This window comes from Mustela erminea, chromosome 17, assembly GCF_009829155.1.
Source record: "Mustela erminea isolate mMusErm1 chromosome 17, mMusErm1.Pri, whole genome shotgun sequence".
NCBI classification, from domain to species: domain Eukaryota; kingdom Metazoa; phylum Chordata; class Mammalia; order Carnivora; family Mustelidae; genus Mustela; species Mustela erminea.
Genome location: NC_045630.1, coordinates 19330835 through 19357501, shown reverse-complemented (window position 1 = coordinate 19357501; position 26667 = coordinate 19330835). Strand labels below are relative to the sequence as shown.

Here is a 26667-nt window from a genome sequence, read left to right as displayed (position 1 = left end):
TAGGATATGGAAAGAATTAAGCAAATGAGATCACTGGGCCAACAGAGGGCATCTTTAAGGAATCTAAGCAGTTGAGAGGAAGCTGGTCAAATGAAGGAAAGTCTCAACCTCCAAAATAAAAGAATGCAAGTTCTGCAAACTACAGAACTGCTGGCCACAACAGCACTCTAGAATAGACCATTAAAATATATGGTCATTTAAAGAATGCTATGGCAGAAGGTACGTGCTATGGTGAGTGCTGTGAAGTGTAAACCTGGCGATTCACAGACCTGTACCCCTGGGGCTAATAATATATTATATGTTAATTAAAAATTTTTTTTAATAAAATAAAGTGCAATTATTTAAAAAATCGTAATAAAGAATACTATGGGGCTTCCACTAGGAATTAGTCTAAACCATTTCCTTGCTCTCACAGCAGACTAATAAATCTAGAAAATATCAGAGATATTCTGTAGCAAGAAAAAGGCCTTTGGCAATAGGTTTATACTATCCTTTGCACAAGAAGAAAAAATATAGGTTGAGTGATAATATAAACAGATTCATTATATTAAATGATTGCCAAATGCTACTTTTAAGGGATACATATTTTTAATCCAGAAGGAAGCATCTAGTTACCAGTCCCTGGGCTTTATATAAATCCTCTTTGGGCAACCCCAATTTACTTGGATTAAGACCCAGAGCAACCTTCAAAGAACATCAGTTCCCAGCAGAAGGAACTTGGCTGGCCTCTGCTCCATCCCTGTCTCCTAGAACAGGACCCGGCATCCCATGAAAGTTCATAAAATACTTGTTGAATGAATTAAAAATGTGTAAATAATATAAGGTTGAGAGGATGAATAATTACTCTGAATAATTTAATCAGAATCCAGAAGTTCCTCACAGAACAGAATAATGGGTCAAATGAAACACAGGTAATTTCCCAGAGTGAGGAAACCCTAGCCTTGAGAGTCAGCTAGACTCCGTTTTCAATCTTGATTCTGCCACTTGTCAAGGAGGGAAATAGAGTTTGTAGGCAGAGAATTGAGGTGAAGTTTCCAGAGGGGGGAAAAAAGTAAGATCCTCCATGTAAATCCAAAATTGATCAAATACTTAGAGAAGATAGTTTTTACCTAGGGGGGAGGGGGGCATTTAACTGGATCAATTCCTACTACAAAAATATAGTTCAGAATAATCAAACATGAGTTTCTATCTGGGCCACGTTTGAGAGTAAAAGGAGACACTGTAAATTACTCAAGGAAAATGGGTGCAAAGTGGGACTCCCCTCAGCAAACGGGGACACATGATCACACTACTTATAGGACACACCAAAAGCTCTAGACATCTGAGTTGATGAAAAATTAAGTGGATCAACAATTTGCTGTACCTGGTTTAGAAATATATTCATTAATTGTTTACCATACGCCTGGCACTATTTGAAATCCTTTTCATGTATTAGCTCATTTGGTAATCACAAAAGTATTCTGAAGTATTGTTAAACTACCTACCGTGAAAAAAACGGGAGGCACAGAGAGTTTAAGTAACTTGCCCCAAGTTACTAGTCAGTCTACTCCAAGGCTTACGCTAACTGAACGGACAGACTCCAAAACCAGTCACCTGAGTCTGTGCATTTAACCATCATAACATACAGCCTCGGGCTGCAGTGAAATGCACTGAATTGCATTCTGCTAACCAGGCCAAGAAAGAATAGTCTGGATTTCCTGTTTCAATCAGAGTACAGCCAGAAACATGGCTTTGATTCGAGGTCCATATTGTTCATACCAACTAGGTAAGCTAGGGTGTATTTAAAAAGGCAAGGAGAGATATGAGAACGTAATACCAGTTTGATAATCACAAAAGTATTCTGAAGTATTGTTATCCTACCTACCGTGAAAAAAACGGGAGGCACGGAGAGTTTAAGTAACTTGCCCCAAGTTACTAGTCAGCCTACTCCAAGGCTTACGCTAACAGAACGGACAGACTCCAAAACCAGTCGCCTGAGTCTGTGCATTTAACCATCATAACATACAGCTTCGGGCTGCAATGAAATGCATTGAATTGCATTCTGGTAAGCAGGCCAAGAAAGAATAGTCTGGATTTCCTCTGTTTCAATCAGAGTACAGCCAGAAACATGGTTTTGATTCGAGGTCCATATTGTTCATACCAACTAGGTAAGTTAGGGTGTATTTAAAAAGGCAAGGAGAGATATGAGACCGTAATACCAGTATACGGATGAGCAAAAAGAACTGTTCAACTTAGAGGAGAAGAGACTTGGTGTGGCATGAGAACAGCTCAAATACAGGATGGCCATGGGGAGGAAAAGTCAGACTCTATTCAGCAGCTTTCAAACTTCTTTTTCATCACTGAGATTCAGTTTACCTACATAGTTAATTATATGATTAAATAACTTAACTATGAGATCAAGACAAAGGTTTCATGGACACCCTACTACTTATAATACACTCTGATATTTTCTTTTCTATTCTATGCTACTTCTATTCTACCTATTTCTTTGTCTTCTTTTTCTTATTTTCTTTTAATGCTGGTCATATCCAACGAAAATTATTCCACAACCCCTGGATTTTAGCCTAAAATTTGAAAAATGCTGCTTTACAAGCTTCCAAGAAGAGAAACTAAAAAGCGGTAGGAAGATGGTACAGAAAAGTACATTTCAAGTCAACAAAACAACAGCTAAGTAACCGTCGGCATTGTTCAATGGGCTACTTTGGAACAGAGGGAGTTGTATCTCACTGTAGGTAATGAAAGTATCTATCCCATCATAGACTGTGGGTAGAATAGAAAGGATTCAAATATTAGTTAAATGGCTGAAATAGAAGAACATGAAGTTTTTTTTCCAAACCCAAGATCTCATTATTCTAATTCACATTTTTGTAATAAAAATAATATTTTCCCTTCAACAAAATCCAAGCTACCAAGACATAAGGAAAGAAGGAAGATGGGAGGGAAGAAAAAGAAAGAAGCAGAGCCGGGGGGGAAAGGAGACAGGGAAGGAGGATTGAGAAAAAAGAAAAAAGGAAACAAAGAAAACCATATAGAATTTAAGTGTTACTACATAAATTTCAAGTTTGCCTTCAAAATGAATTCTAAACCCCTTCTTTCCCAATTCCAACAAGAATGTAAATTGGGTTCACCCAGAGTACAAGATTCCTGAGTACCCTGCATCAGAAAAAGGAATAAAAAGGCATCTGAAAATCACTCTAGGCTCTATAATTAGCTCTGATGGTTTTCTTTTGGATCATTCTGGATGATCAGATCAGGACAGAAGAGTGAGACTGGCTCAGGACCTAACATGTGAAATAGCTTTCCACGGGGTTTGGTCAATCCTTTTTGACAAGTATACACATTGCAACAATCTTCAAAGGCAACTTCTGGAAGAGCCTCCAAACTCCTTTTGAAGATGCTGCCAAGAAAAGCAAGAGAGAAAGTATGAAGAGAAATCTAAATAAGGATGAAATGATGGAAAGGACACCAACATGAAGCCCAGTGGATACGACTAATAAAGATTAAAAATTCTACTAGACTACTGACCAACCACTCAACTCATAATTTCCGTGGACTTGTTATGAGCACAGAGTGCTCTCTTGCCACCAGATCCCTTGTTTCATCTTCAAAGCCATTTTCCATAATCAAATGCTAACACCAGTGGCACAGAGCTAGGGTTGTTCTCAGAGTAAGACGGATGTCTTGGTAGTGAACTTGCCAGGGCTCCCTAAAAGAAATAAGAAAGCCCAAACTGGGGTAAGCGATCCATCCAATACTGCCAGGAGTTCTCTGGATGCTTTCTGCCAGACACAATTTCCTTACAAGGTTTCAGAGCAAAAGAGTACATGGTCTAGAACAGCCACAATCCAACCGCAGTGGGCTGTGTTTAGTATACACAGAGATGGCTCCTCGTGAATTAAACAAATAAAATTAAATCAAAGGGTAACCTCAACTGTAAACTCCTCCTTCTGACAGAATGAGTAATTCAGTATTTATCTTCAATTAATACTATGGGTACATATATTATCAACATGTAAGAGAAAGTCTTTGGGACTCTCTTTTAAAAATGAAGTGGAAAGTTAGTTTTTGTTAAGACCATCTGGACATCTTAGAAATCTGAATCCTAAACTGGACCCATTCCCACATTGCTATAAACTATGCTACAAACTCTCAGATCAGGAATAGAGTCCTTTGTAGAAAGACAAGTCCAGGAAATAAACTGAAGCCAGATTTCAGATTGGCAAGTCAGTGAAGACAGGGACTTGGAAACAGAAGAAAAAGAACAGTGGTGGACATCATTCAGGTAGGCTGGAATTCAAATCATGCTGGGACCCTGGCAGCACAGGCCAGCTGGAGCAAGACGAAGCCCAAACCAGGCCAGGCACAGTCTAGGGAAACACATACAAGCTCCAGAGGTTTGTCTCCAGGAGGACACTGCAAGTGCAATATATCATGTCCAAAGACACAGCAAATGCCCTCTTGATTCAGGCAGACACTATGAACGGGAGAATGAACTTAAGGACAGGGCATGGCCATGAAGGTATAGACTCACAGTCATAGCAAAACTTCTGTTTCTAGCAATATTGTGGCCTAAGTACACAGAAAAATCTGGAATTGTTGGATAAAATAAAACAAAGATTTTAAATGCACAAGGAAGTCTAACGTAAGGGAAATTATAGCACTGAACAAGAGAAGTACATCAATACAGATATATTACATGGATTGTCCTGAGACTATTTGCTGATACTGATAAGCAAGAAGTTTGGGGCTTTATAGCTATACAGAAATAGATGATAAAGCCTTGGGTTTGCTTAATGTGGAGCAGTGGGATGGAGTCCCTCCCTACCCCCCATAAGTCCTCAAAGGGCTACTTTCTTAATAAAAAGAGATGACAAGGAATCTATCTCAGCATAGACTCCCCAGTATCCCCAAACACAAAGTTCAAATTTATTTACCTAACTGAGGCAGGCTCCCCATGGAGCAGGGAGCCCAAAACAGGGCTTAATCCCAGGACCTTGGGATCATGACCTGAGTCAAAGGCAGACACTTAACAGAAGGAGCCACCCAGGCATCCCAGGAAGAAACACTTTCAAACTCATGTTATGAGGCCAGCACTACCCGATACCAAAGCCAAACAAGCAAACTACGAAAAAATTACAGGCCAATATTCCTGATGAACAGATCTGAATATTCATAACAAAAGACTAGCAAATTGAATTCAAGAGCACATTAAAAGGGTCATACACCATGATCAAGTGGAATATATCCCTGGAACGTAAATACTTCAGCATACATAGATCAGTATGGTACACCACATTAACAGAATAAAGAATAAAAATTAGGGGCACCTGGGTGGCTCAATTGGTTAAGTGTCTGCTTCAGCACAGGTCATGATCCCAAGGTCCTGGGATTGATTGAGCCCCGCATCAGACTCTCTGCCCAGTGGGGAACCTGCTTCCCCTCTCCCTCAGCCTGCCACTCTGCCTATTTGTGCTCTTTCTCTCTCTATCAAATAAATAAACAAAATCTTTTTTAAAAAAGAATAAAAATTGGGATGTCTGGGTGGCTCAGTTGGTTGAGCGTCTGCCTTCCCCTCAGGTCATGATCCCAGCATTCTAGGACTGAGTCCCTCCTCTGGCTCCTTGCTCAGCGGGGAGTCTGTTTCTCCCTCGGCCTGCCACTCCCACTCTTGTACACACACACTCTCTCTCTCTCTGACAAGTAAATAAATAGTATCTTTTTTAAAAAAAAGAATAAAAATTACATGATCATTTCAACAGATGCAGAAAGGCCTATGATAAAATTCAACATCCTTTCATGATTCAGGAATACACCTCAACAAAATAAAGTCCACATGTGACAAATCCATAGCTAACATCATACTCCGTGGTGAAGAAAAAGCCTTTCCTCTAAGATCAGAAAGAAGACAAGCTTGTCCACTCTTACCACTTCTATCCACCAGAGCGCTGCAAATCCTAGCCGCAACAATTAAGCAAGAAAGAGAAACAAAATGCATCTAGATTAGAATGAAGAGGTGAAGGGCGCCGGGATGGCTCAGTTGTTGAGCATCTGCCTTTGATCCCAGGGTCCTTGGGTGGAGCCCCGAGTTGGGCTCCCTGCTCAGCAGGAAGCTTGCTTCTCCCTCTCCCACTCCCCCAGCTGTATTCTTTCTCTCGCTGTGTATCTCTCTGTTAAATAAACAAATAAAATCTTTAAAAAAAAAAAAAAAAGAAACAAAGAGGTAAAATTATCTGTTTGCAGATGACATAATGTTATATGCAAAAAACCCTAAAGATTCCACCAAAAAAAAAAAAAAAAGAAAAAGAAAAAAAACTGTTAGAACTAATAAATGAATTCAGTAAAGTTGCAGGACACAAAATCATTTGCATATCTATACACTAACTATAACCTGAATAAAATTAGGAAAGCAGCCCCATTTACAATAGCATCAAAAAAATAAAATACTTAAAAATAAATTAATAAATTTATTTTTTTAAGATTTTATTTATTTATTTGACAGAGAGAGATCACAAGTAGGCAGAGAGGCAGGCAGAGAGAAAGGGGGAAGCAGGCTTCCTGCCGAGCAGAGAGCCCGATGCGGGGCTCGATCCCAGGACCCAGGGATCATGACAGGAGCCAAAAGTAGAGGCTTTAACCCACTGAGCCACCCAGGCACCCCTATTAATTTATTTTTAAGTAGACTCCAAACCCAGCATGGAGCCCAATGTGGGGCTTGTACTCACAACTCTAAGATCAAGACCTGAGCTGAAATCAGTATGCAGATGCTTAACCAACAGGTACCTAAGTGGTCCTACTTAGGAGTAAATTTAACCAAAAAAGTGATCCTCCACGTTCTTGCATTGGAAAAATTACTATTGTTAAAGTGTCCAAACTATCCAAAGTGATCTATAAATTCAATGCAATCCCTATCAAAATTCCAATGGCATTTTTCACAGAAAGAGAAAAAAATATTTCTAAAATTCATAGAATCACAAAGACTCTGAATAACCAAAGCAATCTTGTGAAAGAAGACTAAAGCTGGAAGCATCACGCTTCTTGATTTTGACCTAAATTACAAAGCTATAGTAATCAGAAGAGTATGGTACTGGCACAGAGACCAATGGAACAGAATAAAAAGCCTGAAAGTTGGCCTATGCATATACAGTCAGGTAATCTTTGCCAAGGGCACCAAAACACACAACAGGAACAACAGTCTCTTCAACAAAGGGTGTTGGGAAAACTAGACAGACATGAAACAGGACCCCTGTCTTACTCTACTCATAAAAGTTAACTTGAGATGGATTCAAGACTTAAATGTAAGCCTGAAACCATTAAACCCCTAAAAAAAATAGGGAAAAACTCCTTGACATTGGCCTTAACAATGATTTTTTTGGATAAGACACCAAAAGCACAGGCAAAAAAAAAAGCTAAAATAAGTAAGTGGGACTACATCAAACTAAAAAGCTTTTGTACAGCAAAAGCAACAATCAATAAATTAAAAAGCTACCTACAGAATGGGAGATAGTATTCACAAACCATATACTTGACAGAGTTAATACCCAAAATATATAAGAACACATAGCATTCTAGAGCACAGAAGCATATAATCTGACTTTTAAAAATGAACAAAAAATCTGAAGAGACATTTTTTCCAAAAACAAATGACTAATAAGTACATGAAAAGGTGTTCAACACCACTAATCATCAGGGAAATGCAAATCAAAACCACAATAAGATATGATCTCATACCTGTCAAGATAGCCATTATCAAAAAGACAAAAGACAAATAATGTTGATAAAGATGTGGAGAAAAAGGAATCCTTAAGCACTGTTGGTGGAAATGTTAATTGGTGTGTATGATGGGAATGTATTGGTAGGAATGCAAATTGATGCAGTCTTTATGGAAAACAGAATAGTAGTTCCTCAAGAAATTAAAAACAGAACCACCACATGATCCAGCGATCCCATTCCTGGGCATCTATCAAAACAAACAAATCCTGAACTCAGTATCTTGAAGAGGTATCTGCACTCCCAGCTTCACTGCAGCATTATTTACAATAGCCAAGATACGGAAACTACTTAATGTCCATCAAGAGATAAACAGATTTAATAAAATATGGAGTATAGGGGCGCCTGGGTGGCTCAATGGGTTAAAGCCTCTGCCTTCAGCTCAGGTCATGATCTCAGGGTCCTGGGATCGAGCCCCACATCGGGCTCTCTGCTCAGCAGGGAGCCTGCTTCCCTTCCTCTCTCTCTCTCTCTGCCTGCCTCTCTGCCTACCTGTGATCTCTGTCCGTGAAAATAAATAAATAAAATCTTTTTAAAAAGATGGAGTATATTTAATGGTATATTATTCAGCCATTAAAAAAAGGAAATCCTGCCATCTGCAACAATATGGATGAGCCCTGATGGCATTATGCTTTTCTATTCTTTTAAGAAAGAATAGAAAAGAAAATAAAGAAAAACTTGATTTCACAGAAACAGAATGAAATGGTGGTTACCAAGGATTGGGCGAGGGGTAAATGGGAAGATGCAGGTCAAAGGACACAAACTTTGAGTTATAAGATGAGTAAGTTCTGAGGATCTAATGTAGGGCACGGCATGGTTACTATAGTTAATTTGGATACTTATATTCTTGAAAGTTGCTGAAGGTAGGCCATAAGCATTCTCACCATAAATCCAAATAAACAAAATCCAAGAATTAACTGTTAGTTGATGAATGCCTTGCTAATCATTTCACAATGCATATATGTATAAAATCATCACATTTTATGCTTCAAATACATACAATCATATGTGTCAATTAAAAAATTGGAGGGACAGTCTTTAAGCAAATAATACAAATAATCAAATTGGCTTTGTTGACACTCTGTATTTAAAATGTTTTTCTAGGGGCGCCTGGGTGGCTCAGTGGGTTAAGCCGCTGCCTTCGGCTCAGGTCATGATCTCAGGGTCCTGGGATCGAGTCCCGCATCGGGCTCTCTGCTCAGCAGGGAGCCTGCTTCCTCCTCTCTCTCTCTGCCTGCCTCTCTGCCTACTGTGATCTCTCTATGTCAAGTAAATAAATAAAATCTTTAAAAAAAATAATAAAATAAAAAATAAAATGTTTTTCTAGGGACGCCTGGGTGGCTCAGTTGGTTAAGCGGCTGCCTTCGGCTCAGGTCATGATCCCAGCGTCCTGGGATCGAGTCCCACATCGGGCTCCTTGCTCGGCAGGGAGCCTGCTTCTCCCTCTGCCTCTAGCCTGCCACTCTGTCTGCCTGTGCTTGCGCTCTGTATCTCTCTCTCTCTCTATAACAAATAAATTAAAAAATCTTTAAAAAAAAAAAAATGTTTTTCTACTGTTAGAAAATTTTTATACTACCTATATAGTTCAGGAGCCCAGAGATGAGAAATTGATACTGATACTAAAATTGATATTAAAGCCCAGAGATAAGAAATTGATATTAAATTCTAATTGATATTAGAAATATGCTGGAAACACAACTTCTAATATGTATAAAAATTAAAAGCAAATTCTTCTGGAGCACTGGTTCTCAACCATAACTGGGGAGAGGGTATTTTTTGTTTTCTTTCTTTCTTTCTTTCTTTCTTTCTTTCTTTCTTTCTTTCTTTCTTTTTTTCCTTTAATGACCATGGAGCTTGAAAAACACTAATGTGTAAGTCTCATACTCATAGTATCTGAGTTACCTGGTCTGGGGTTCCAGCTGTCATTCTAGCTTTTAAAGGCTCACCAGGTGATTCTAAGAGGCATGCAGCAAAGATTGAGAACCACTGCTGTGGCACGTATCTTTAGCGCAGACCACACAGGATTCCCACCAAGCGTGACTCAAAAAACAAAGTTTACAACACCCAAAGGTACAATTCACCATAAGCAAGGGTAGGCAGAAATAACAAAAAGCACAGTTAAATTCCCAAGAACACTAGGTAATAGAATTACTTGTTACAGACTACATAGCAATAACATTTAAAATAATTAAAGATTAAAAAGATCAAAAATATGAAAATGGAGAAAAATACAGACACTAAATATATATATTCAGTGACTTAAAAAAACAACTCAGTAAGTGGATTAAACAGCAAATTGTCAGACGTGTAGAGAAAAATGGAGAGCCAGAGGACTGATTTGGAAGAGGTGTCTGGAATGCAGCAGTGACAGATGAGCAGCAGGAATGACAGCTGAAAACTTAGAGTCATGTAAGAAGGTTCAATATATACCTAATCGATATTCCAGAAGAAGAGAAAAGAAAAAACAGAGGAGACAAATATTCCTAATATTTTAAGTGTTCAAATACTTCTGAGTATTTTCCAGAGTTAATGAAAAATAAGAATCACCAAATTTGGATTTCCAGCAAGATAAAGAAAACTGAATCCACACCTAAACACATCATGTTAAAACTATAAAACAAGAAAGGCAAGAATAAAAGAAAAGGCAACACTTACAGTGAAACAATGAGACTGACAACAGCCTTCTTGATAGCAAGCACTTAGAGGATTGTCAGAGCTCACTATATCCTCCCCATACTGAGTCCATGGCCATAATATTTTCTCTGAGCTTCCACATACTCTTGTCCTAACTGAAAGATGAGACTGGACTGAGCTCAGCTCAGCCCTATCAGTGATTTCGTTTGGAAGAAGTATCTTCCATAAGAGGAGTTGGAAGCAATTAAGAAGCTAATTATCAAATTTCTTGATAAGCATGGTGCTCTTTGGAGATTTATTGGGGGTTGGTTATGCAAAGGAAGAAACAGAAGAACTACAGAATCCCACCCACTGCTTACTCCCATCCCGTCAAATGACAAGCGTAAGAGAAACTAGTCTTTCTGAATTGCTATGTCAAGTACTTGTTTATGTTGACAATAGCCAAGCGTTGGCAAGAATGCAGAGTAACTGAAATGTTCATATGTTGCCCGTGGGTATATAAAATAATAACTACTTTGATAAAAAAGTTTGACAGTTTTTAGAAAGTTGAGACACATGTACCATACAACCCAGCAATTTCACTCTTAAGCATTTGTCCAAGAGGAATAGAAAACTACATCCACACAAAGACTTGGACAGGCATGTTCAGAGTACCTTTTTCATAAGAGCGCCGAACTAGAAACAACACAAATGTCCACCAACAGATGAATAGATAAATTATAGCGTATATATTCCATATATACAATGGAATATTAGTATTAAAAAAGTAACAAGCTACTGATATACACAATCACATGGATGAACATTGAGCAACACGTGAAAGACGCCAAAATTCATACTTTATGATTCCATGTATGTGAAACTTGGGGAAAAATAATATCTAATCTATAGTAACAGCAAAAAGATAATACTTCCCTAGAGCCATGAAGGAAGGTGACGGATGGGGAAGGAAGGGCCCAGGGAAAATTTGGGGTTGATGGGAATGTTTTATATTTTTATTGCGATGGTGGTAACATGAGTATATCCATATGTCAAAACTCATATAACTGAACACACAATGGGTACATTTTATTATATAAACTATACCTCAGTGAAGTTGGTTCAGCTCGGGTTGTGGTCCTGGGGTCCTGGGATCGATCCCCACGTCGGGCTCTCTGCTCAGTGTGCGCCTGCTTCGCCCTCTCCGTCTGCCTGCTGCTCCCCCTGTTGGTGCTCTCTCTCTCTCGCAAATAAAGATCTAAAAATATTTAAAAAAAAATTTTTTTTAACTTTCTTTCCTCTGACAGAAACATTTTCACATTTTCAGCTGTTTTCCCACACTTACCTTCTCACCATGACACTTTTCCTAGCCTGCTTGACCTTCTTAACTTCTTTTCCTCACTTCTGAAATTTAATTTTTCCCATTTATCTTAAGACTAGGTCATAAATTTGAAATTATTTTCTTTTTGCTCAAAATGTAGGATGTGATTGAGCGATAATGGTATCAAGAAAAGAGTTTCAGAGGGCTCTGGGTTCAAATCCCAGCTCACTAGCTATCTTATCTTAGCATTAGCCACTTTGAACCTTGGTTTTGTTATTTGTAAAACGGAAATTGTAATAATACGCACCTCTTAGGGATGTCAGGCATGTAAACTTTTTGGCACAAAGGAGACATTCAGTAAGTGTTCCTCTGTGTTCAACGAATGGTATTTTCATTCAAATTCTTTAGCATTTATATTATAAGATAGCCAGAGGAATTAAATAAAATTTAGTGCACTTAGTTAAGCAGAATCACTACCCAATAGTGACTTAAGTGAAATGGAATAAGTACACAAAAACAATGTCACTCAAAGCTGCCTATGAACCAGGGCCCACCTCTAGACTGTCACCAATGTCGACAAGGTAAGTACAGAAATCGAACGTACTTAGAAACTTTTATAGAAATTTGATATGACCCTGTATGATTTACATCAGGAAAAGTGATTTAGAGTTTAAATCTTGCATGGGAGAAAGTTCTAGGATAATTGCTCAGATTAAGGAACTCGAGCCAGAATGCAAAACCACACACTATTTCCTTCATTGAGAAACCCTTACTAGGGAAAAAAGTCAGCCAAGCTAATCACTGTGCTTAGTGACACATTAAAAACTATGAATTACACAGGGGTGCCTGGGTGGCTTAGTCGGTTAAGCGGCTGCCTTCAGCTCAGGTCATGATTCCAGGGTCCTGGGATCGAGCCCTGCATCAGGATCCCTGCTCAGTGGAGAGCCTGCTTCTCCCACCCCTCTGCCTGCTCCTCCCCTACTTGTGCTATCTCTCTGACAAATAAATTTCTTATAAATCTTAAAAAAAAAAAAGATGAAATGAATCATTTAAAAAACACTACAAAGGGGCGCCTGGGTGGCTCAGTGGGTTAAAGCCTCTGCCTTCGGCTCAGGTCATGATCTCAGGGTCCTGGGATCAAGTCCCGCATCAGGCTCTCTGCTCGGCGGGGAGCCTGCTTCCTCCTCTCTCTCTGCCTACTTGTAATTTCTCTCTGTCAAATAAATAAATAAATAATCTAAAAAAAAAAAAAACACTACAAATTACATAAATGCTAATGCATTACATTTGAAATTATTCTGTTTATGTGATAATATGGAAGTTGATCATAAACAACAGCTTTACATACTGGGTTATGATGGTCACCTAGGGGAAAAGTTCTGTAGAGAATGTTGGAACTGCTGAATAAATGCTCAGAATTACTGCTGGGTAAGAAACCAGTTTGGGCCCAAGTTTTTAAAGAAAAAGTATATTAGACATTCAGATTTGCCTATTTGTCTATAATCTTTGTTATGTTAATAACCTTAGTATTTCCAAACATGGAAAAAATTCAACATGTTTTTCAATAGCAGATGACTGAAAAGTCAAAATAAAGATGAGAAGTGTGGAAAAACAGAGTTTCCAGAGATGGTTATGTCATGTTTCATAATTTTAACAACTATTATCAATGCTATAGATAATAATTTTGATAGACAATCTATGTATAGGGAATTCGTGGAACCATAAACTAGTCCTTTCATCAAAAGATAACTTAAATTTAATACAACTACAGGATAAAATATTGAAAGTGGCTACTGATGAATTTTGAAAATATAGTATCACTTGCTTTATTTTTTAAAATTGTTAAAAATGAATACCTTGAGCTTGTGAAATTGCTTTAAAGCCTCTTCTTCTATTCCAATTAGCATACTTCTTACAACTGGCTTTCCCTATTCTAATGCTACCAAAATAAACACAGAATCAGTCTAGATATGATTATATCCTGCAAATAGTGTTGTCCATCAGTTGGACCTAGATTAGATGGAGTAACAAGCAAGAAGCAAGTTGGTTGGTCACAATAAAAATTTTATAAGTCAATATACTGATGTTCACAAACTGCATATTTAGGACACTGAACATTGCTATATCCTTCGAAAGCTTTTTGTTTAATATAATTGTTGAATATAATAATAATAACAGTGATTCTCTACTCTAGTCATCTATACATAACACTTTCAATAAACAACACATATGGTTTTGGTAATTCTTTTTTTCTTTTTTTCTGTGTTATGTTTGTTCTGTTTATATTTACATAAAGACAGACATATAGACAAATGGGACAAAAATAACACAAACCCACACACATACGGTCAAATGATCTTTGGTAGTGCCAAGGTGCCAAGAATATGCAATGGGGAAAGGACAGCTCTTCAACAAATGGTGTTAGGAAAACTGGATATCCATATGCAAAAGAATGAAATTGGGGGGCACCTGGGTGGCTCAGTGGGTTAAGCCTCTGCCTTCGGCTCAGGTCATGATCTCAGGGTCCTGGGATCAAGCCCCACAGCAGGCTCTCTGCTCAGCGGGGAGCCTGCTTCTCCCTCTCTCTCTGCTGCTCTCTGCCTACTTGTGATTTCTCTGTCAAATAAACAAATAAAATCTTTTTAAAAAAATGAAATTGGACCCTTACCCTACACCATGCACACACACCAGAAAAACCCCAAAATGGATTAAAGAGTTAAACATAAGACCTGGAACCATAAAACTCCTAGAAGAAAACACATGGGGAAATCTTTGTAACACTGGTTTGATCAATGATTTCTTGAATATAACATCAAAAGCATGAGCAACAAACGCAAAAATAGATGGGTGTTCCATTTACATTTATTGAAATGTGATTTAAAACTTTCATATCTTTTGATCTGTTTATGTCTTTTAATTATTTGTAAAATGAGCTTATGATGTCTATGTCTTTTTTGTTCATTTTTCTATAAAATCACTTTCATTGAATTTTACAAAATGATCAGTGTACGATGGTTGGTAAACTGAAACTGGTCCTTCCCCACAGACAGTCTGAAACCTTTTTTAGAGCATCTGTACAGATTCTGGGAGTAAAGATGGTGGCTTCACCCCGCACTTTGCTCCAGTTTTAGGAGTTACCTAAAGTTTCCTAAATTTTAGGAGTTACCTCTCATTCTAAGCATTTGCTGGTATTTACCTGGGACATCGGAGGAAACCGACATGGAGGAATTCTGCAAATCTGTGAATTTAGCAAATGAACTGTGGTCCAACGGAAAGTTTCCTGCTGGTAAGACTGTGCTGCCACCCTGTGGCCTTTCCATTTATAATCCCAAGCGAGGACATCCATCCTTTGCTTTTTTTTGGTCTTCTTTTCCTCTCTAACCCTAACACTTATCTTGTCCCATCTGTCCTACCTAATTCTCAGTGAGCCCCATGAAATCTACTGAATTCTCTCCTCTCCTTCTTTTCTTCAGTGTAGGTAGCATCTTACTGCTACATAAAAGTGGGCATTATTATTCAGTGTCTACCAAAACGCTATGAAAGCAGTGACTTATATAATTAACTGGCCATATGCCTTCATATAAAAGTAAAAAAAAAAAAAAAGCAATAAAATATAAGTTATCCAAGTCACCTTAGAGGTAGCAACTAGCAACACACAAGCCACCTTAGATACACCTCACATTGGGAAGCCAGAACACAGATTAGAAACAATTTTTAGAGTGTTAACCTGAATAAAGGTCTTTTAAATATATATATATCAGTATGAGAGAGTTTGGCCTTTGCAAAGCTTTTTCATTATAATCTCATATTACTTTGCTACAGATAATATTCACTGTAACTCATCTGACTGAAGATGAAGGATGGCAAGGTAACAAAGGAAGACAGAGGAAAGGAGTCTGTTTGGGGAAACAGATGTTTCTTCAAAGTTCTCCCTTCCTGTACATATCAATTGAGCAGTAAGAATTGTGAGCAGAAACCCCATGATCAAAGTCCTTCGTTTCCTTGTGGCTAGACTCAATTTTATTTATTTATTTTTTTAATAAAGTCTTTTTTTTTTTAAAGATTTTATTTATTTATTCGACAGAGAGAGATCACAAGTAAACGGAGAGGCAGGCAGAGAGAGAGAGAGGGAGGGAAGCAGGCTCCCTGCTGAGCAGAGAGCCTGATGCGGGACTTGATACCATGACCCTGAGATCATGACCTGAGCCCAAGGCAGCGGCTTAACCCACTGATCCACCAGGCGCCCCTAAACTCAATTTTAAAAATCATTTTTGTGTGGGCACCTGGGTGACTCAACCAGTTGAGCATCTGCCTTGGCTCTCAGGTCATGATCTAAGGGTCCTGGGACGAGCCCTGCTCTGCTCATTTGGGGAGTCTGCTCTGTCTCCCTCTGCCCCTCCCCCTGCTCATGGGTTCACTACCCCCACATACAAACAAAATAAATAAAATTTTAAAAAATCATTTGTGCAACCTAAATGAAGCTTTGTGAAGCTGATCTTCCTTTGGAATTTTCCTACACCTAAGAGATGCAAAAAATGGTGGCTCATGCGAAACAATAAAACTGGACGTTTATCCCACACCATATACAAAAACCAACACAAAATTAAAGACAAATGTAAATGGTGAAACTATAAAACTACTAAAAGAAAACATAGGAAAAGTGTTCTTGACATTGGTCTTGGTGATGAATTTTTTAATATGACATCAAAAGCAAAAATAAGGGTGCCTGGGTGGCTTAATCAGTTAAGCATCTGACTCTTGCTTTCAGCTCAGGTCCTGATCTCAGAGTCATGGGACTGAGCCCCAAGTCTCAGCGCCAGTCTGCTCAAGATTCTCTGCCTCTCCTTCTCCATTGGCCCTTCTCCCTGCTCTCTTGCTCGCTTGTTCTCTCTCCCTCTAAATAAGAAATTAATTTTCTTTAAAAAAGCAAAAATAGGGGTGCTTGTGGCTCACTTGGTTAAGCATCTGCCTTCAGCTCAGGTCATGATCCCAGGGTCCTGGGATCCGGCCCCACAGAGGCTCCTTGCTCCATGGGGAGCCTGCTCCTCCCACTCCCTCTGCCCCTCCCCACACCTCACTTGCGCTCATTTCTCTCTCTCTCCCAGATAAATAAATAAAATCTTTTTTAAAAAAAATAAAATCTTTTTAAAAAATCAAAAATAGACAAGTAGGACTACATGATGCTAAAAAGCTTCTGCACATCTGAAGAAACTTAATCAACAAGGTATAAAGGCAACCTACAGATGGTGGGAGACACTGGCTAACAAATTTGCTAATATTTGCTAACCCCGATGAGGGACTAATATCCAAAATATATAAGGAATGTGTGTAATAGCAAAAAGAAACCAAATAATTTGACTTTTTAAAAATTTTATTTATTTATTTGAAAGAAAGAGAGAATGAGAGGGGAGAAGGTCGGGGAGAAGCAGACTCCCTGTGGAGCTGGAAGCCTGATGTGGGACTCCGGGACCACGACCTGAGCCAAAGGCAGTCGCTTAACCAACCGAGCCACCCAGGTGCCCCAAACAATCTGATTTTAAAAATGCCAAAGGAGGGCGCCTGGGTGGCTCACACCCAAACCACCTCACACCTGTTTGGATGGCTATTATCAAAAACACAAAAGAAAACAAGGGTTGGTGATGACACAGAAAAGGGAGCTGTTAGTTGGAATATAAAATGAGAGAGCCATGATGGAAAACAATATGGCAATTCCTCAAGAAATTAAAAATAAAACTACCACGAGATCTGGCAATCCCATTTCTGGGTATTTATCCAAAAGAAATGGAATCAGTATCTCAAAGATATGATATCTGCACTCCCATGCTCACTGCAGTATTACTCACCATAGTCAAGGTACGGAAACAACCTAAATGTCCACAGACAGATGAATGAATAAAGAAGATGTGGTACCCCCATAAAATGATATATTATTCACCCTTTAAAAAGAAATCCTAGTGGGGCGCCTGGGTGGCTCAGTGGGTTAAGCCTCCACCTTCAGCTCAGGTCATGATCCCAGGGTCCTGGGATCAAGCCCCGCATCAGGCTCTCGGCTCAGTGGGTAGCCTGCTTCCTCCTCTCTCTCTCACTGCCTCTCTGCCTACCTGTAATCTCTGTCTGTCAAATAAATAAATAAAATCTTTAAAAAAAAATAAAAAGAAATCCTAGCATCTGCCACAACATGGATGAACCTGAAGGATATTATGTTATGTGAAATAAGCCAGAAACAGAAAGACACATATTGCATAATGCCACTTTTATAGGTGGAATCTAAAATACACTCGTAGAAGCATAGAGTAAAATGTTGTCAGGGTTTGGGGCAAGGGGGAACTGGAGTAATGTTGGTCAATAGGTATAAAGTTTCAGTTATGTAAGATGACTAAGTTCCGGAGATCTAATGCACAGCATGGCAACTACAGTTAACAATACAATATTGTTTACTTGAAATTTGCTAAGAGGGCAGATCTTACATGTTCTCATGCAAACCCCCCCAAAAGATAACTCTATGTGGTTATAGATATGTTAATTATCTTGATTGCTGTAACCATTTCACAGTGTATAAGCTTATCAAAAGATCAAGCTGTACACCCTAAATATACACAATTTTTATTTGTCAATTAAAACTCAATAGAGCTGTTTTTAAAACTGGTGGCTATGTGGGATTGCCTAAACCTGAAATTAACCTAAAATCCAATTGGTAAATATGTCAGTGGATAGAAACTCATTTTTAAGGGGATTTTTTTTTAAGATTTATTTATTTGAGAGAGAGAATCTTGAGCAGACGCCATACTCAGCACAGAGCCTGACACAGGGCTCAGCCCAGAGTTCATGACCTGAGCGTATGTCCAGAGTCGGACGCTTAACCAACTGAGCCACTCAGGCGCCCCTTCAGGGAACATTTTTAAATGGGATGTCATTTATTAATGTTAAATAAAGATGGAATCTTGATCTTAAATTTACAAGTTCATCGAGCTAGGAGATGCCAGGAAGACGGAGGCAGGAAGGGAGCACAACGGAGGCATGCTCAGTGGCCACGGCGGCGAGTTGTCCCGGAAGCAAGCATGAAAGAATATGTAACCGAAAAATAGTTAGGTGAGACCCTTAAAAGGCAAAGATCAACATAAAACATCTAAACCAGAAGGAGTCCCCTCAAGCCTCAAGGAGAAAGGACAGATGCTGTTGGGGAGACTGGGAGTTTGACTGAGAAACTAGCTAAGAGTGGTTAAGGCTGCTTGCAGGAAGCCTTCTAGGTGCTTCCATTGTCCCTGCTGCGCTATTTTCAGCACAGGAAATGTGTTGAAGAACTTTGGGGTGACACTGGGGAGGGTATGGGCTATGGTGAGGGCTGTGAAATGTGTAAGCCTGATGACCCACAGACCTGTACCCCTGGGACAAATAATACATTATATGTTAACAAAAATAATTTTTAAAAAAACTTTGAGGTGGTAACTAATGAAATACACAGTAGTGATCATCACTTGTTCCTTCAAGTGGCCTGAGGAAGAGGAAAGAGGGAATAATTGGTAGTGAGCACAGTGAGTCATGACCATCGACATGTCCAGTGTCCTAGGAAAAGACGTAGGAGGCGGGGCAAGGGAACAGAACAGAGCAGGTCGAGTGGCTCTTCCATTGGCTATGAACAAGGAGCCACCACGATCCAGGTTTGCCTTAAACTGGAGGGAAACAGATACATACCAACTGCAAGAGTCTCCCAGGGAATCTGTAAGAAGAGACAGACTGCTGGCCCAGATCTGGACACACTGAAGAGCTCTCCCTTCAGAGGCTGTGGACCTATTAGTAGAAAGTGCCTCCCTTTGGGGAGATCGAGTCTCTGCTCCCTCTCACCAAAACACAAACTTCCTAAGAAAGGGCCCTGGTGTATCTACATGCAACGGAACCAGTGAATTGTGTCCACACACCACCAGGCCCGGCACCTGATCTAGATCAGGACAAAGAGGCTGAGGAGCAGGACCTCAGAGCTTGATTCTTACAGCCAGAGGGAGAAAACCCCCAAGATGTCCCCTGCAATCGTCAGCGAGTGTGCTTTCATGCAGACTGGAATATGCATTCATGTATATTTTCATCTTCGGAACAGGTGGTTTGAAATGCAAATAAAGTAATAAGTGTCAGAGCCGTATCCTAGCAGTAGCTACTTTGCAAACGTTACCATGGCACCGATTCAACACTGTTCTTAGAGGCAGCCACACCTCAGCAAGGTTTTTCTAACTTGGGACAGCAAAGTTCAAAGGAACTAACAGACACAAACTGCAAAAGAGTCCCGAACCGATTGGGGAGGTGAAGCTCGCCAGCACGACCAGCCTCGGGAGCCCCTCGAAACAGGGCATGGTACTGAAAGGAGGAAAAAAGGGAGCGGACCATCTTCTAGAACACCTGGAATGTTATCCAAGCCTGGAGACAAAATGATGGTAATTATAACTGCTAACATTTGTTTTTAGCTGCTAACAGATTGTGCACAGATTGGGAAGGGCAAACTCCATTCTCCCACTACGCCAGTGCAAACTGTGCTTTACCAGTACTCACTAATCCTAGCTGGGGGTGAAGAGAGAGCAGATTGTCCTCATGTATGCCTCATTTATGTTAAAGGAAGGAAGGCTGTTGTCCCAAGGCTGCAGTCCAGGGGCCACTCACAACCAGTAGCAAGGCACTGGGTTCTATAGATCTCTGCTTCTTACTAGTAGACCTGCTCTACCGAAGGCATCATGCCTTTCCCAAGCACGGCCAAAGGTGGAGGGGGAAAGGACGAGGTAGTAGGGACACAGGATGCTGGGGAGACAAGTCTCAGCCAACCTGGCCTAGGAACCAACTAAGATTCCCTGAATCTGGTCCTGGGCTCAACAGGGTATGCCCCTGCCTGGGTAGAGGCAGGGTGAATGGGCGGATAAGCAGAAGTGAATGATACAAGAGTCTGTGATCATTGGCCAACTGGTGATACAAATCACGAATTCTCTAAGAGTTCAAAGCTGATGGAGGTCTTTCCTGCTTCCCTCTCAGATGAAGGTGATCCAAGAAAAGTCTTCGAAAGACCCTCTGAAAAAGTGGAGGCTCCACCCATGGGGAACCACAGCTGACTGACAGTGAAAAGCAAGAATGAACCTCCAGAGTTCGCCCACCCCCGTGCCCTATGGAGGCCACCAGTCCTTAAGATCTCCTTAAAGACAGGAAGGATGCATCCTTCCCAGCTAAAACAGCTAAAACACCAGACGGAGTACAAAGAGAAGAGTACTTAGAAAAACAGGTGGGACTTCCCATACTGCCTTTATTTTGAAAGATACAAAGACTTCTGCTTCCCATAAGGGTAAGTGTGGGATGATTAAGTGTAGTTAACTCCACCCATCCCATCCACCCTAAAACAGGCAGACAAAGGCCTCATGTTACAGTTTCCGGAACATTCCAGTCGAATCATGGGGTACTTAAAACTGCAATCTGAGTAGTCCCTTGGATATAGGCTGTGCCACCCAACACATCCAAGGCCCCAGATTCAAAAGCAAGTGGGACTCTGGGCTTGGTTTCAATAAGTTTTGATACTCAGAGACATCTATCTGGTCTGATGGCTAAGGCTGAAAGAGGAGGAAATCCAGGGAGAAAGCAGTGCCCAGGATCAACCCAAGATGGTGTGAGGCTCCAGGTCATGCATTCGTTGCCAAAAGGGGAAGAAAAGAAAGTCCAGGACCCAGAGCAAAAGACAGGCAAGGGCTAGGAGGCCTCCGGGCACGAATTCAGTCACGCCAGGAAAGTGCAGAACTGAGGAGGACACTGAGGTAAATGTCTGACCCTATGGACTAAATTGACATGACAGAGATTAGGAGAAACCTGGAATTTGATGGGTTTGTGGCATCCGGAATTACTGCAGAGACATCAGCCATTAGGAAAATGGTGGCATGAGTAAATCACACTCCCTCGACAGCAGGACTGAGACTCCTAAACCATTTTCTGCCCAGGACAGGTTGGCAAAGGGGTGTTGCAGGTTTCAGTGGTACCAAATACAGCAGGGACGGAGCTGACTGGGGTTGAGGAAGAAAGAAGTTGATCCAAGTGCTTCCATACGAAAACTGTAATAAATACTCCCAAAATGACAAATTCGATTTTGGAAAGTGAGAAATATATTTTCTTTTGTTTTGTAATGGTCAGTTTATCTCTCTTTAATTTTCTGCTTTATCTGTGTTGTTGCCTGGACAAAGAGTTAAATGTAAAAGATAAAACCATACATACTAGAAAAAAATATGGGGAATACTTAACTCCTCTTTGATGGGGTAGTCTTTTCCAAATACAACAGTAAAAAATCTTAAGGGCAAAGATGAGACCATAGAAAAATGTAAAAATTGCTATAATTAAAAATGCCATCAGCATAATCAATGGCTCCATAAACCAGGTAAAATACTTGCAAAAATTATGTCAGCTAATATTCTTAATACAAAAAGAGTTCCTGCGGGGCGCCTGGGTGGCTCAGTGGGTTAAAGGCTCTGCCTTCAGCTCTGGTCATGATCTCAGGGTCCTGGGATCGAGCCCTGCATCAGGCTCTCTGCTCAGCAGGGAGCCCTCTTCTCCCTCTCTCTCTGCCTGCCTCTCTGCCTTCTTGTGATCTCTGTCTGTCAAATAAATAAGTAAAATCTTTAAAAAACAAAAACAAAACAAAACAAAGAGAGTTCTTGCAAATCAGTAAGGAAATCCTCAACAAAGCGCTGGGGGGGGGGGGGGGATCAGAGATATTTCACAGAAGGATAAATACTACAGACCAATAAGCATGTGAAAATGTGTTCAACCTCACGAGGAATTGAAAAGGTCCAAATTATAGCCAAAAAGGGAAACAGATGCTCACTTCTCAAATGGACAAAGGAGGATGAGATAGAATTGGGACACCATCCTAAGAAGCAATCTGACAAAGTCTGAGCTAATAATACAACTTTAGTAATCTATATTAAAAGAAAAGAAAAACACAACTTTATTTCCAGAAATGCTCATTGAAGTATTTTTTTATAATAATAAAAAGAGGCAAGAACCAGAATATTTGATTACATATTTGTTGCATAATAAAATACTCATTAGCCATGAATATTGCTTTTTGAAAACTTTTTAATAACATGGGGAAGTACTCATGACCTATACTAAGTGAGAAGCGAAGTATAAAACATGATTTTATTTCTGGTGTGAATAACAAACACGTAGCAAAAGACTGGAGGGAAGAGACATGTTAACAGTTAGGGAACATAAACTGAGATAAATCAGTATGAGTTTTTATTTTTCCCTGTATATATTAGCATTTTTAAAAATATCCTACAAGAAATACATAATACTTGAATAATACAAAGTTATTTAAAAATGTTCTTGAAACTATATTAGAATGCCCTAGGTTGCTGCGTGGGAACAATGTAACTGAGTAATTTTTGTTTAAAGGAAAAAAATCATTACTTACAGACCTCAACTTTTGTGGTTTAACATCCCAGAAACTATTCACTTGAAATATCCTAAAGAACCATATGTGCTTTCCAGAATGGTAAAGTTTCCAAAATGTTCTAACAAGACCCACCCACTGGAAATAAAACCCTCAAATAGCAAAGTGTTCACTACCCAAAGAATACTCAAATGGCATTCCCACGAGAAGTCTCCACCAGTAACCATGATCCTTTCCCCAAAAGGATAATTAGCTTCAATTTACTGCCACTGATCTGAAGAAACAGCTGATTTTAAATGCAAGCACATTCAAAACCTATGCAGATAATTAGATAATATCATTCAAGAAAGGGACAAAGGAAGAACATTACAAACAAAACTGCAAAACCCCCGCTTGTTTAGGCTTTCAAAAACAAGAATTGTTTAGATAATCCCGGGATTTGTACTATCACTATTAAGAGCTAATCTTTAGTGAGTCCTTAACATGAGTCAGGCACATAATAAAGCATTTTATATGTATTCTATTATTCAACCCTCCAGATAACCTTTTACTGAGAGGTGGGTACAATTCTCATCCTCACTTTATAGACTCTTGTCTATAAAGCTGTGACTCCCAGACTTTAAACAACTTGCAGAAAGTCACTGAGCCGGTAAGGGGCAGAGCCCAGATTTGAAACAAGGCAGTCCGTTTCCAGAACTTGCACTGTTAACCCATTTGCTGTGTCGTTTCACAATCTGTGAAACAGGTAAAGCTGCATTATGCCTTTCTTTTTCATCTCCTCCCCACACCCCAAGAATCTCAATGAACAAAGATGAATCTTGAGCTTCCTCATCTATGCCTATATATAACTATCTTTTAAAATCAAAGACGCTGGGCACCTGGGTGGCTCAATGGGTTAAAGCCTCTGCTTTCGGCTCAGGTCATGATCCCAGAGTCCTGGAATCGGTCCCGCATCTGGCTCTCTGCTCAGCAGGAAGCCTGCTTCTCTGTCTCTCTCTGCCTGTCTCTCTGTCTACTTGTGATCTTCCTCTGTCAAATAAATAAATACATAAATAAATAACTTTATTAAAAAAAAAAAATCAAAGACGCTGGGGCGCCTGGGTGGCTCAGTGGGTTGAAGCCTCTGCTTTCGACTCAGGTCATGATCCCAGGGTCCTGGGATCGAGCCCCACATCCGGTTCCCTGCTCAACAGGGAGCCTGTCTCCCTCTCTCTCTCTCGCCTGCCTCTGCCTACGAGTGTTCTCTGTCAAATAAATAAATAAAATCTTAAAAAAATAATAAATAAAAGATGCTATACCTATTGTGCTACCTTCTTTAAAGAAAAGTATGGCTCAACAAATCAGTGCACTTTCTTTAGTTTTTCCTACACTGGTTTTATGTATAATTTCTTTTCCTTGTTTAGGGTTGCAGCTAGAAGACCATAAATCTAGCAATGGAACCTATATATGAAGAATACCTAGCAAATCGTGGAACAATAGTAAAACCTTATTACTGGCTAAGCTTCTCTCTAGATTGTTCGAACTGTCCTTACCATATTCGGACAGGAGAAGAAGCAAGAGTTCCCTATACAGAATTTCATCAGATTTTTGGATTCCCTTATGGGCCAGTGTATCCTCAAACAAAGCACCTCACGTTTTATGAGCTAAAAACTTCTTCTGGAAGCCTGGTGCAAAAGGGCCACGCTAGCAGTTGCACTGAGAACAATACCCATCCAGAATCGATGCTATTCGAGATGAATGGTTATTTTGACGCAGCCCGACACAAAAACAATGCTATCAGGCATATCATTCTGTATTCCAACAACTCTCCTTGTAATGAAGCCAACCACTGCTGCATCAGCAAAATGTACAATTTCTTAATAATGTATCCAGATGTTACTCTCAGCATTTACTTTTCTCAGCTCTATCATACTGAGGCCGAATTTCCTGCCTCGGCGTGGAACCGGGAAGCTCTCCGGAGCCTGGCCAGTTTATGGCCACAGGTCACCTTGAGCCCAATAAGTGGTGGAATTTGGCATTCTCTCCTCAACAGCTTTGTGAGTGGTGTCTCAGGACCCACTGTTTTCCAGCCCATTTTAACCGGGAGAGCACTGGCTGATAGGCACAACGCATATGAAATCAACAGGATAACAGGAGTGAAACCTTATTTCACTGATGTTCTTCCCCAGACAAAAGAGAATCAGAACATAAAAGCTCAGGCGGCTTTAGAGAGCTACCCCTTCAACAAGGTCTTTCCTGGGCAGTATCTTCAAGTGACACGTGGACAACCGCAACCCAATCTGACCCCAGACCTCAGAGTTCCCGTCGTTTTTGTGTTGGTGCCTTTCAGAGACCTACCACCAATCCATGTGCGTCAAAATGCACACAAACCCAGGATTATTGTGAGGCACTTAAATATGCCTCAAATGTCATTCCTGGACACCAAGGAACCCAGAAGGCCTCCCATGGGAACGCCAGCGGAGAGAGTGGAAATCACGGAGCAGGTTGCAAGTACCAAAGAAGCAGATGAAAAGAAGAAGAAAGGGAAAAAATAAAATCTATATTTCTACAACACGAGACCAAACAACTATGAAAGGACAAATTCAATAGCAAAGAAAAATCTTGGGTCTGATCCAAGATGGGAGATGAACTGATACACTAAAAGCAAAACCTGAAATATTTGCTATCTCAACTGCTATAAAGCTACCCAACTTTTACCATAATCCAAGATGTGTTCATAAGCAACTTGACCTCTCTCCTTTATTTTGAAAGCGACAGTATCAAAATGGAGCCATTAGTACCTTATTAATACTTTGGTGTGGAAAAGAAAACGTCATTATTCTAGTCTACCCACCCATCTTGCCACCGAAAAAGGCCATGGACTAAACAGCTTCCTAAATTGGTTTTAGTATAAAAATTTACTATAAAATTGGAAAACAGCCTGAAGTTACTGACATTAAGTACGGTCTGCAAAAGCAAACCAGTGATTTTCCATTAATTGTTAATCATGAACAGAAGACCTTAGGCAGTCCATTTTTTTCCTAAAGTGATTCAAAATAGTTTTTTATGGAAAAAAAACCCAACTCTTTTGCTAATTGATCATATATAGCTGCAAAAATTGATTTTTGAAACCTAGTCACCTGCTCAATGTTGATTTTTCCCAGCACAGAGCTCTCCTTCCTGATCAGACAACAGAGGCAGGATGATACATGAGACCCTGCAAAGGCTCCTTCCATCACACACCGTGTAAAATCCAAGCTGCTCTTCCGGGCTGTGAAGGCTCCTTCTCTACCTTCCAGCTGCCCAGTCTCATCGCAAGATTGTAAGTTCCTACTGGTCAGGCACCTCCCTCTCCCTCTATGGTTTTCCCTTAGAATCTAGCCAAGTATCCAGGCATAATGCAGGTTGCAAGGTTGTGAATCTACATCTCAATAATGTTACCAATCACTGCTTTCCAACACTCCATACTCATTCCAACAAAGAGCTTGCTTAACCATCCTGCAATGGACATCATTTCTTTTTTAAGATTTTATTTATTTATTTGACAGAGAGAGATCACAAGTAGGCAGAGAGGCAGGCA

General features: G+C 40.0%; 2 protein-coding genes across 3 annotated transcripts in view; one reads left to right on the top strand and one right to left on the bottom strand.

Moving 5' to 3' along the window:
* Positions 1-11592, bottom strand: part of RGL1 (ral guanine nucleotide dissociation stimulator like 1) — a 223102-nt gene extending 211510 nt beyond the window's left edge. For both annotated transcript variants that reach the window (XM_032319041.1, XM_032319044.1), the window contains exon 1: positions 11488-11592. The gene's annotated coding sequence lies outside the window, so the exon portion shown is untranslated. The remainder of the gene's footprint in view (positions 1-11487) is intronic.
* Positions 11593-19740: 8148 nt separating this feature from the next.
* APOBEC4 (apolipoprotein B mRNA editing enzyme catalytic polypeptide like 4) lies at positions 19741-26156 on the top strand. Its single transcript, XM_032319047.1, has 3 exons — positions 19741-20124; positions 20711-21014; positions 24512-26156. Exon 3 carries the CDS (start codon positions 24542-24544, stop codon positions 25640-25642), a length of 1101 nt encoding a protein of 366 aa, XP_032174938.1. The 5' UTR covers positions 19741-20124; positions 20711-21014; positions 24512-24541; the 3' UTR covers positions 25643-26156.
* Positions 26157-26667: the final 511 nt, after the last annotated feature.